The 13,059-nt window shown below is 36.2% G+C and overlaps 1 protein-coding gene across 1 annotated transcript in view; it reads right to left on the reverse strand.

The window, feature by feature from the left end:
* Window positions 1-201: 201 nt before the first annotated feature.
* The window catches only part of CCSER1 (coiled-coil serine rich protein 1), a 1,330,597-nt gene continuing 1,317,739 nt past the window's right edge, over window positions 202-13,059 (reverse strand). The window contains exon 11 of the mRNA XM_021702315.1: window positions 202-687. Within this exon, the coding sequence (XP_021557990.1) occupies window positions 202-687 (486 nt within the window). The remainder of the gene's footprint in view (window positions 688-13,059) is intronic.

The raw sequence follows: 13,059 nt of genomic DNA on the forward strand, positions 1-13,059 counted from the left end.
ATATATATAATGAAGTCTTCAAGGCTACCGAACCTAATTCAATTAACATGCCTGAACCCTCATTCTAAAAAAAAAAAAAAAGAGCACAATTCTTTGTTTATAACTAAAAATAAGTAAGGATATGACAATTTAAACATGAGCTATGCACGAGAAACACTAACCATCCTTATCCTACCAAGAGACAGGAATAGGGTGATTTAATTATCCATCCTGCTGGCCTAGAGTTTGCAGCTCAGTGGTGTGTAAATTGTGGTGGAGAAAAACATTCTTTCTGCTGTACATGTGTAAAGAGATTGGCCCTCTTGGTGGCTGTCCAAACCTTCCTGTAAAGGTCGAATGCTGCCGGGCCACAGTTGCTTGGTCCTTTGGTTTCTCTGAGAATGTGGAAGGCCCTTCGGTCTTAGCTGTTGGCTTCAGAGAGTTCTGCCCTACGGTGGCTCGTAAATTCTGGGTGACCTCTGATGTGAGGGTTTCATAAGTTCCTCTTGAGTGTTTGATAACTTCCACTAGTTCCTTGTCCTTCAAGAAATTACTTAAACATAGACTTGATAGTTGACAGGTCTTACTTTTGTAGGGGCTTGTCTGATCAGCTGCTGAGTATCTAAAACGGTCCTCGGTGGGAGTATGCATTGCTTTTCTGTCCCTTGTGCTGAGACTTTGGCTCACAATTCGATTTCGATACGTAGCCTACAGTAGACACAGAAAGGAGAAGATGTCTAAAAAAAAAAATCCATTCATAGCATACATAGAATACAGAGTGGTATTTTTACATATGTGTACAAACCCCTAAATTTTCAACAAGGCTTAAAAAAAAAAAAGAACATAATTCATGAGATTAAATTTCCCAGTGCAATACTGCTACAAATAGTGGTTAAATGGATAATTTACTATAAAAGACATTTTAAAAATATTTTTTGGAGCAGTTTTAGTTTTACAACAAAACTGAGAGGAAGGTACAGAGATTTCTCTTACACCGTCTGCCCCACACATTCATAACCTCCCACCATTATCAACATCATTCACCAGAATGGTACTTTTTTTTTTTTTTTTTACCAGTGATGAACCTACATTGACATATAATTAAAGTCCATGGTCTACCTTAGGGTTCACTCTATGAGCTGTACCTTCTTTAGTTGGGAACAAATTCATATGACACTTCTCTATTATAATGTCATACAGAATATTTTCACGGCCCTAAAAATCCTATGTGCTCTACTTAATAATCTCTCCCCTTCTCCTCTGATCCCTAGCAACTACTGATCTGTTTATTGTCTCCACAATTTTGCCTTTTTCATAATGTTGTATAGTTGAAATTATACAGTATTCATGTAGTCTTTTCCTATTTGGCTTACTTAGTTCACCCAGTAATGCACATCTAAGGTTCCTTCATGTCTTTCTATGGCTTGATAGCTTATTTCTTTTTAGTGTTGAACTAAAAGGCATTTTGAATTTTGTTTTTCTAATTTCCTAAATTTGAATTCTATAGTTTTATCTGAGAATACAGATTATTTTACTGCGTAATGCACATCCATATATGAGGCCATTAAATTTTTGTTGGATTTAAAATACTATACTTATTTTTTTTTTTTTTTTTTTTTTTAAGATTTTATTTATTTATTTGAGAGAGAGAGAATGAGAGAGAGCACATGAGAAGGGGGAGGGTCAGAGGGAGAAGCAGACTCCCTGCCGAGCAGGGAGCCCGATGCGGGACTCGATCCTGGGACTCCAGGATCATGACCTGAGCCGAAGGCAGTTGCTTAACCAACTGAGCCACCCAGGTGCCCAAAAATACTATACTTATTTAAGCATATGCTAAGAGAGTTTTAGAATTACCAATATCATGATTTGTGTCAGCAAAATGGTAACCTAGAAATTTAAGGAACTAAAAACAAAGTAACTACAATGACCTAAGGAGAACTATAGAGCACTTAGAAAAATTTCAGCAAGTGTTTAATTTAGACTTTTGGTTATACTTTGTTAATCAGAAAAAATCAGGTCCAAGATACTCTAATAAGAGAAATATATATCTACTCTTGTATACTCTAATGAGAGAAATATATACTCTAATATCTCTAATGTATACTCTAATGAGAGAAATAAGACATAGCTCATTGAATCATGCTACAAAGAAAGCAAAGAATCACTGACCTCTACCTCTCAAACTAATAATACATTGAATGTTAATTAATTGAAGTTAAGTAAAAGAAAATGAGGGAAGGGGGAAAAAATAAAATATTTTCCAAAGTTAAAAAAAAAAAAAAAAAAAAGCAAAGATTACATGCTGGCACCAGAACTCCTCTTGAAGAGAGCCCTATCTTTGTTTAGAAAAATACAGACATAGAAACTGACAAGTTGTCTTATGGCTCTAGAGGCAAAAAGTGAAAGATTTATTGTTGCAAAGAAGGAGGAAAGAGAAGAGTATAGAGTACACTGTGGCAGTCAACTGATACAAAATATGCTGAAGGAGCCAATGAAAATTTCTGCATACTCGACATCTAGATGGTGTCGTTTTACATATCTATCATTTCATCGTTCCCTAGAAAACCATTTCTCTAAAAGTGATCTCTATTTTGAGCCCCAATTTACTTATCCAGTCATCACTTTGATTAATTAATATATTTGACATAGAACCAAACAAACTTGATTTTGACTCTGAAACCTATTCCCCAAATATCTTTTTTCTCAATAAATGGCACCATTATCAGGCCAACACCGGGAAATTATCTTTGCTTTCTCTCTTTTCCTTATGTCCCTTTAAACCAAGGTCTTACTGATGTACTGCAAAAATGCAACCTCAAGTCATCCACTTTTCTCATATACACCTTATCTACCTGACCCAGTTCGCTGACACATATTAAGCATTTAAGAACCACTGAAAAAGTTTATCTGCTTAAAATAATAATACATGATATTTATTGAATGTATATTAATGCCAAGCATTCTTCTTATACCCTTACATATTTAATTTTCACAACAGTCTTTTGAGGTAGCTTCTATTATTCCTATTATAGGCATACCTTGGAGATACTGCAGGTTCAATTCCAAACCACTATAATAAAGCTAATACCACAATAAAGCAAGTCAAATGAATTTTTTTGGTTTCCCAGTGCATACAAAAGTTATGTGACACTATACTGTAGTCTATTAAGTGTGCAATAGTGTTATGCCTAAAAAAATGTACATGTCTTCATTAAAAATATTTTATTACTAAAAAAATGTTAGCCATCATCTGAGCTTTCCAGGAGTTGTAATTTTTTTTTTGCTGGTGGAAGGTCTTGTCCTGATGTTGCTGGCTGCTCACTTATCAGGGCGGTGGTTGTTGAAAGCTGGGGTGGCTGTGGCAACTTCTTAAGATAAGACAATGAAGTTTGTCACCTTGATACACTCTTCCTCTCACAAATGACTTCTCTGTAGCATGTAATGTTGTTTGATAGCATTTTACCCACAGTAGAACTTGTTTCAAAATTGAAGTCAACCCTCTAAAATCCTGCTGCTGCTTTGCCAACTAAGTTCATGTAATATTCTAAATTCTATGCTGTCACTGTAATAATTTCACAGCATCTTCACCAGAAGTAGGTTCCATCTCAAGAAACTTTATTTGCTCATCCGTAAGAAGCAACTCCTTATACATTAACGTTTTATCATAAGATTTCAGCAATTCAGTCATATTCTAGTCTCCAGTTCTGATTTTAGCTCTCTTGCTATTTCTACTACATCTGCATTTACTTTCTCCACTGAAGTCTTGAAGCCCTTAATCGTCCATGAGGGTTAGAGTCCATTTCTTCCAAATTCCTGTTGATGTTGATTTTTTTACCTCTTTCCATGATTCATGAATATCCTTAATGACATTTGGAATGGTGAATCCTTTCCAGAAGGTTTTCAATTGAGTTTGCCCATATCCATCAGAGGCATCACTCTCGATAGCAGCAGCTATAGATTTACAAGATTTACTTCTTAAATAATAAGACTTGAAAGTTGAAATGACTTCTTGATCCATGGGCTACAGAATGGGTGTTGTGTTGGCATGCATAAAAGCATCAATCTCATTGTATATTTCCCACAAAGCTCTTGAATGATCAGTTGCATTGTCAATGAGGAGTAATATTTCAAAAAGAATCTTTTTTCTGACAGTAGGTCTCAACAGTTGGCTTAAAATATTCACTAAGCCACATTGTAAACAGATGTACCGTCATCCAAGTTTTGTTCCATTTATAGGGCACAGGCAGAATAAATTTTTTATGGTTTAAGGGCCCTAGGATTTTCAGATTGGCTTCAATTTAAAGTCACCAGCTGCATTAGCCTCTAACAAGAGAGTCAACCTGTCCTTTGAAGCCAGGCATTGACTTCTCATCTCTAGAGGAGAAAGTCCTAGATGACATCTTCTTTCAACAGAAGAACTATTTTGACTACACTGAAAATCTGTTGTTTGGAATAGCTACCTTCATTAATTATCTTAGTTAGAACTTCTGGATAATTTGCTGGAGCTTCTAAGTCAGCACTTGCTGCTCCACCTTGACCTTTGATGTTATAGAGATGGCTTCTTTCCTTAAACTTCATGAACCAGTCTCTGGTAATATCATATTCTTCTTCAGTTTCCTTACCTCTCAGCCTTCATAGAATTGAACAAACTTGGGGCCTTTCTGGGGATTAGGCTTTGGCTTAAGGGAATGTTGTAGCTGGTTTGATCTTCTATCCAGACCACTAAAACTTTCTCCATCTAAGCAATAAGTATATTTCACTTTCTTATCATTCATGTGTTCACTGGGGTAGCACTTTTAATTTCCTTCAAGAACTTTTCCTTTACATTCACAATTTGGCTGTTTGGCCCAAGAGAACAAGCTGTCAGCCTATTTTGGATTTCAACATGTCTTCCTCACTAAGCTTAGTCATTTCTAGCTTTTGGGTTAAAGGTGAGAGATGTGCAACTCTTTCTTTACCTAGACCACTTAGAGGCCATTGTAGTGTTATTGCCATAATTTCAATATTCTTGTGCCAGGGGATAGGGAAGCTCAAGGAGAGGGAGAGCGTCAGAGGTGTGGCTGGTTGGTGGAGCAGTCAGAACACACAACACATTTATCAATTGTTTGCCGTCTTCTGTAGTTGCAGTTTGTGGCACAATTTCAACACTGATAAGAGAGCACCATAACAAATGTAAAAACAATGACTATTTTGAATTATTGTAAGAATTATAAAAATGTGACACAGAGACACGAAGTGAGCAGATGCTGTTAGAAAAATGGTGCCCATAGACTTGCTTGATGCAGGATTGCCACAAGCCTTCAATCTGTAAAAAATGTCAAGTGTGATAAAACAAGGTATGGCTGTATATTGATGGGAAGATGGAAGCACAATGAACTTATATCCTACGGATAGTGTGGGATAGACAGTTTTCTTGATTTAATACCTGTTAGTGGGCTCCCAGTATTCCCATGGGAATATTGCTAAAATGTATCACATTTTAATAAAATACATACAGAACAATACTATAAATTCATGCTTGAAGATTATTGTTACTAAGATGAACCTCCCCAATTTTCTGTAAAACTAAAGCATATTAGGGGATATCTTCAGGGTGTCCTTATACTCAGTGATTTCAAGTTGAGATATTTTGTTAAACATGTCTTTTCTCTTTTAATATTGTCTTCATGTTTGTAGTAAACTGCTATTTTTTTTACCTTTTTTTTCTTTTATTTTGATTCTAGTGTAGTTAATATACAGGGTTATATTAGTTGCAGGTATGCAATATAGTGATTCAACAGTTCCATATGTTACTCAGTGTTAATCAAGGTAAGTAGGCTCTTAATCCACTTTACCTACTTCACCCATCCCCCCTACTTCCCCTCAGGTAACCATCTGTTAGTATCCTATAGTTAAAAGTCTGTTTTTTGCGTTTGTGTGTCTTTTTCCTTTGTTTTGTTTCTTAAATTCCACATGAGTGAGATCATATGGTACTTGTCTTTCTCTGACTGGCTTATTGTGCTTAGCATTAAACTCTCTAGATCCATCCATGTGGTTGCAAATGGCAGGTTTTCGTTCCTTTTTATAGCTGAATAATATTCCATTGTGTGTGTATTATATATATATATCTTCTTTATCCATTTACCTGTGAATTCACACTTGGGTTGTTTCTATAATTTGGCTATTGTAAATAATGCTGCAATAAACATAGGGGTGCATATATCACTTCAATTTAGCATTTTTATATCTTTTGGGCAAATACCCAGTAGTCCAATTACTGGATCGCAGGGCAGTTTTATTTTTAAATTTTTAAGGAACCTCCATACTGTCTTCCACAGTGGCTGCACCAGTTTTCATCCCCACCAACAATACAAGGTGGTTCTTTTTTCTCCACATCCTCACCAACACTTGACTTCTGTTTTTGATTTTAGCTATTCTGATAGGTGTAAGGTGATATCTCATTGTAATTTTGATTTGCCTTTCCCCAGTGTTGAGCATCTTTTCATATGTTGGCCATCTGAATGTCTTATTTGGAGAAATGTCTGCCATGTCTTCTGCCCATTTTTTATTTGGATTGTTTGTCTTTTGGATATTGAGTTGTAGAAATTCTTTATATATCTTGGATACTAATCCTTTACTGGATATGTCATTTGCAAATATCTTCTCTCATTCAGTAGGTTGCCTTTTAGTTTTGTTGGTTGTTTCCTTCCACTGTGCAGAAGCTTTTTTTAATTTTATGTAGCCCCAGTAGTTTATTTTTGCTTTTGTTTCTCTTGCCTCAGGAGACCTATCCAGAAAGATGCCATTACAGCAAATATGCAGTGAAATTACTGCCCCTGGTCTCTTTCAGGATTTTTATGGTTTTAGGTCTCACATTTAGGTCTTCAATCCACTTTGAGTTTATTTTTGTGCATGGCATTAAATAGTGGTCCAGTTTCATTCTTTTACATATAGCTTTCCACCATTTGTTGAAGAGATTTTTCACATTGTGTATGCTTACTCCCAGTGTCAGGTTAATTGACCTTATAATCATGTGTTTATTTCAGCACTTTCTATTCTGTTCCATTGATCTATGTGTCTGTTTTTTGTTCCAGTACTATACTGTCTTCAATATTACAGCTTTGTAGTATAACTTGATGTATGGAATTGTGATACCTCCAACTTTGTTTTCTTTTTCAAGGTTGCTTTGGGTATTTGGGGTATTTTGCAGTTCCATACAAATTTTAGGATGATTTGTTCTACTTCTGTGAAAAATGCTATTGGTATTTTCATAGGGATTGCATTAAATCTGTAGGTTGTGTTGGGTAGGTTAACAATATTTGTTCTTCCAATCCATGAACATTGGCTGTCTTTCCATTTGTTTGTGTCATCTTTGATTTCTTTCAGCAGTGTTTTATACTTTTCAGAGTATAGGCCTTTCACTTCCTTGGTTAAGTTTATTCCTAGGTATTGTATTATTTTTGGTACAATTGTAAATGGGATTGTTTCCTGAATTTCTCTTTCTGCTCCTTCATTATTAGTGTATAGAAATGAAACAGATTTCTGTACAATGATTTTGTATCCTGCAAACATACTGAACTCATTTATCTGTTCTATTAGTTTTAGGTGGAGTCTTTCAGGGTTTTTTATATAGAGTATCATGTCATCTGCAAATAGTGAAAGTTTTACTTCTTCCTTACTGATTTGGATGCCTATTATTTCTTTTTGTTGTCTGATTGCTGCAGCCAGGATTCCCAATACTGTATTGCAAAATGGTAGTGAGAGTGAACATTCTTGTCTTTTCCCTGACCTTAGAGGAAAAGCTCTCAGTTTTGTTTTGTTTTGTTTTGTTTTGTTTTACCAATGAGTATGATGTTAGCTTTGGGTTTTTCATATACGGCCTTTATTATGTTGAGATATGTTACTGTAAACCTACTTTGGTGAGGATGTTGTACTTTGTCAAATGTTTTTCTGCCTCTATTGAAATGATCAAATGATCATATGGTTTTTCTCCTTTCTTATTAATGTGATGTATCACATTGATTGATTTGCAAATATTTAACCACACTTGCAACCCAGGAATAAATCCCACTTGATCATGGTGAATGATTGTTTTTAATGTATTGTTATATTTGGTTTGCCAGTATTTTGTTGAGGATTTTTGCATCTATGTTCATGGGAGATATTGGTGTGTAGTTTTCATTTTTGTGGTGTCTTTATCTGATTTTGGTATCAATGTAATGCCAGCCTCATAGAATGAATTTAGACAATTTGCTTCCTCTTCTATTTTTTGGAAACATTTAAGAAGAATAGGTATTATCTCTTCTTTTAATATTTGGTAGAATTTGCCATTGAAGCTGTCTGCTCTTGGAATTCTGTTTGTTGAGATTTTTGATTACTGATTCAGTTTCATTGCTGGTAATCAGCCTGTTCAAATTTTCTATTTCTTCCTGCTTCAGTTTTGGTAGGTTATATGTCTAGGAATTTAATTTTTTAGGGTTGTCCAATTTGTTGGCATGTAATTTTTCATAATATTATCTTATAGTCCTTTGTATTTCTGTGGTATTGGTTGTCCTCTTCCATTTCCGATTTTGTTTGAGTTCTCTCTCTCTCTCCCTCCCTTTCTCTCTCTCAATGAGTCTGGCCAGGGGTTATCAATTTTGTGGATTTTTTCAAAAAAACAGCTCCTGGTTTCATCAATCTGTTGTTTTTATTGTTTGCATTTGTTTTTAGTCTCTATGTCATTTATTTCTGCTCTAATTTTCATTATTTTATTTTATTATTTTATTTATTATTTTATTATTTCGTTCTTCGGGTTTAGGGTTTCCTTATTCTTCTTTTTCTATCTTCTTTGAGTGTAAGGTTAGATTGTTTACTTGAGATATTTCATGCTTGTTTACTTGAGATATTTCATGCTTCCTGAGGTAGGTCTGTATTGCTATAAACTTTCCTCTTAGAACAGCTTTTGCTGCATCCCAAAGATTTTGGACCAGTGTATTTTCATTTTCATTTGTCTGTATGTATTTTCTCTTAATTTCCTCTTTGATTTATTACTTAACCCACTCATTGTTTGGTAGCATGTTATTTAACCTCCATGTGTTTGGGCTCTTTCCAGATTTTTTCTTGTGGTTGATTTCCAGTTTCATAGCCTTGTGGTCAGAAAAGATGCATGGTGTGACTTTGAATTTCTTGAATTTGTTGAGACTTGTTTTGTGGCCAAATATATGATGTATTCTGGAGATTATTCCATGTGCACTGGAAAAGTATGTTTATTCTGTGGTTTTAGTATGGAATATTCTGAATATATCTGTTAATCCATATATATTCAAAATAATTACTGATAGATATGTTTTTATTGCTATTTTGCTACTTGTTTTGTGGTTGTTTTTGTAGTTTTTCTCTGTTCTTTTGTTTCCTTGCTCTCTTCCTTCACCATAAGTTGGCTTTCTTTAGTGATATACTCAGATTCCTTTCTCTTTTCTTTTTGCATATCTATTAGTAGCTTTTGATTTGTGGTTACCATTAGGTTTAATATAACATTGTATATAACTGTCTGCATTAAGTTAATGATCACCTAAATTTTAGTCCATTCTTTACTCCTCTCCCCACCATGTTTTAAGTATATATTATTATACCTTACATCCTTTAATTTCGTGAGTCCCTTGCCTGGTTTTTCTGGATATAATTATTTTTACTGCTTTTATGCTTCCTGCTTTTCTTACTCTTATGTAAGGTCTTTCCTTTCCACTCAACACATCCCCTTTAACTTATCTTGTAGGGCTGGTTTAGTGGTCATGAATTCCTTTAACTTTTGTTTGTCTGGAAAACTCTTTATCTCACCTTCTATTCTGAACAATAGCTTGATGGATAGAGTATTCTTGGCTGCAGATTTTTTTTTTTCCTTTTGGCACTTTGAATGTATCATGCAAAGTTTCTGCTGAAATATCAGCTGATATCCTTATGAGATTTCCCTTGTATGTAACTGTCTTCTTTCTTCTTGCTGCTTTAAAATTTTTTCTCTTAATCACCACTTTTTGCCATTTTAATTACTATGTGTCTTGGTGTGGCCCTCCTTGGGTTGGTCTTGTTGGGGGCTCTCTGTGCATCCTGGATCTGGAGATCTGTTTCCTTCCCCAGATAGGGAAGTTTTCAGCTATTATGTCTTCAAATAAATTTTCTGCCCCCTTTCCTCTCTTTTATTCTGGGATCTCTGTAATGCAAATGTTATTATGTTTGATGGAGTCACTGAGTTCTCTAAGTCTAATCTCATTTTCTATATATATTTTTTTATCTAACCTGCTCAGCCTGAGTACTTGCCATTACTCTGTCCTTCAGGTGACTGATTCGTTCTTCCACTTCCTCTATTCTGCTATTTATTCCACCTAGTGTATTGTTAATTTCATTTATTTTGTTCTTCATCTCTGATTGGTTCTTTTTTATCTTTGTTAAGAGTCTCACTGATGTCCTTGACTCTTTTCTCAAGCCCAGTGAGTATCTTTATGATCATTACTTTAAATTTTTAATCAGGCATCTCTGTTTTGCTTAGGTCTCTTGTGGGGTTTTGTCCTCTTTGATTTGTGACATATTCCTCTGTCTCCTTATTATGTCTAAGTCTATGTATTTCTTTCTGTGTATTAGGAAAGTCATCTATAGTTCCTATTCTTGAAAGTAGCCTCCTCATGAAGAAGAGGTTCTATAGTGCTCTGCAGTGCCGCATCCCATTTACCTGAATTTGGCATTTCAGGGGTGACTCTAATATGTAATGCCTGTGCCCTGCTATTGTGGCTAAGCCACATTTTCCTTCAGTCCAATTGTCTGCAATGGCTCATTTCTTGGTGTGGGTAGTGTTTGGTCCCTGTGTTAGTGGACCAGTCTGGGGATGCCTTGGGCTTGAGTTGAGTCAGACCAGATGTTTGCCAGAGGTGAAGTAGCACTAAACTGCAGGGTACTTTCCCCATATTGTCCCCCAAGAAACTTTCATTGTTGAGCAGGGCTTACAATCAGATCAGCTGTCTGCCCATAGACTTCTGCTGGGGCCACCATCTGACTTGTATATGTGTTTTCTTTCCCTCTCCCCATGGTAGGAGGCACTTTGGAGTGGTCCTGGCCTATATTGGGGCTGCTTGCACACAGCCAGGCTTCTGGCTCCCATATGAATGGGCTCTTGTCAAGAGCAATTTGAGGGGGTGGATCCTTGTAGGAGAGGTGCTCAGTGGCACTCCTCTCCTCCATGAGAGGGGATGAGCCACTGCTGCTGGGACTGGGCCAGCGTGGGTAGATCAGCAAAACATGTGTGTGGGCAGGGCTCACAATTTTTACAAGGTGAGCACCACGGGTCTCCCCCACAGGAGACCTGCTGCTGCCACCACCACAAATGAGACCCGCAAAACATGTGGTCAGGACATGCAGTGGTGTTAAGTTATGTGCTGGTCTTCTGGGGGAACAGACCAGCAGTGCTGGGCTTGAGGCAAGCCTGGCTGGAGGGGGCAGATCCCCAAAATCTGGGGACAGGGACACGGTGTAAGCAAGTTGGGTAATGAATGTTAGTGGTGTGCTGGTTCCCACAGGTGGCCATGTGTTTAACCTGGGGTGTAAGGGAGGGGAATGGCACCTCCAACTCCTTTGTTCCTGGAGGAGTCTCCTAGTGATCTCTGTCCTTCTGGAGGCTACTCTGATATTCTAGGTATTTCAGCATACTTAGAAACGTGAGCTTTCATTTTCTCTTCTTCTTTATGACTTCTGTAAGATGCTCACTTAACTGTTGAACAGGTTACCAACAAATCCACAAATTGTGCTTAATATCTGCATCCAAACTTTAGACACATTATGAGTGCTCTTTGGGAAATATTCTGAGGGAAAAAAAATCATTTGGGACAGAAAAGAGATATAAATTAATCATGATAATCAACAGTGGTAATGTTTCTTTTTCATTTCTATTTCTACATATGCTGCCTACGAAAGCAGGAAGGTGGGTGGAGACTTCATTTCCATTACTTTAACACTATATTTGTGGAAACAGTCATTATTTTCTTTATGTGATCTTTTTAACCCTCCTGACATTAAATTAAATATATGGTTTTAATAAAGACACATGGAAAGGGATCAAATAACTCAATCCTATAGGCAGCCTCAGTGTTCCTTCTCTGGTCTAATCTCTGACAGCTATAAAGATCTACCATAAAAATAAACAAAAGGAAGACTTTCACTCTTCATTTTTAAAGAAAATGCACATTTAAATCATCTGTTCCTCTTTGTTCAGCATAGTTCACTTTTGACATCTGAGACTTCCTTTTTTATTTTATTTTATTTTTTTTTTGTGCTGTTCACCATTAACTCCAGGGCTCCTAGCCTATCTGGGAGACAGCACAGCACCGGGGCTAATGGCATGATTTTGGGTAAGATATATGTGGATTCATTTATTCACTTGATCAATGTACTGACTACTACTGAGGGCAAGATATTGCATTACATGTTGGGAAACAGTGCTGTGTATAAAAGAACTGGCTCCTGCCTTTAAGCAGTTTAAAGTTTAATGGGAGAATCAATCAGAATCAGAAACTTTTGTAGCTAAGTGACTATGGCAGGTTACTTACCTTTGTAAGTCTCCAATCTCCTCATCTATGAAAGGAAAATTTATATTCATACCTGTATCTACATGCAGGATTGTTGTTAAGATTCAATAAACTACTGTGTATAAAATACCTAATATTATAGCTGGAATGTAATTAACTTGATGACAGCAACACTTAATTATAATATCAAAATAAAGTGACCAACAAACCTAGGAATTACTTTGATGGATGCTCATTTTATCCTTGAGGAAACAAACCACTTTGAACACCTCTTAACTTGAAAAAGCAAAGTAATTTATTCCAGAATATTCAAGTAATTTCACATTTACTGCTGTAGTTTGGTATCCTAGAACAGACTCTGAGACAAATATCTGAGACAATAAAATAAGTTTTTTGAAGAGCATTCTCAAGCCAACACCTGTGGGGGAATGAAGACAACAGAGACTGGCAGAGGATGAAGCTAAACCCTATTTAATTAAACTATCTCAGGTGATGATACAGGCAGATGTAAAGCTAGGATGACTCCTCATAGTTGCCCTCAATTTAGGGA

The sequence above is a fragment of the Neomonachus schauinslandi genome, chromosome 2, assembly GCF_002201575.2.
Source record: "Neomonachus schauinslandi chromosome 2, ASM220157v2, whole genome shotgun sequence".
Lineage (NCBI taxonomy): Eukaryota > Metazoa > Chordata > Mammalia > Carnivora > Phocidae > Neomonachus > Neomonachus schauinslandi.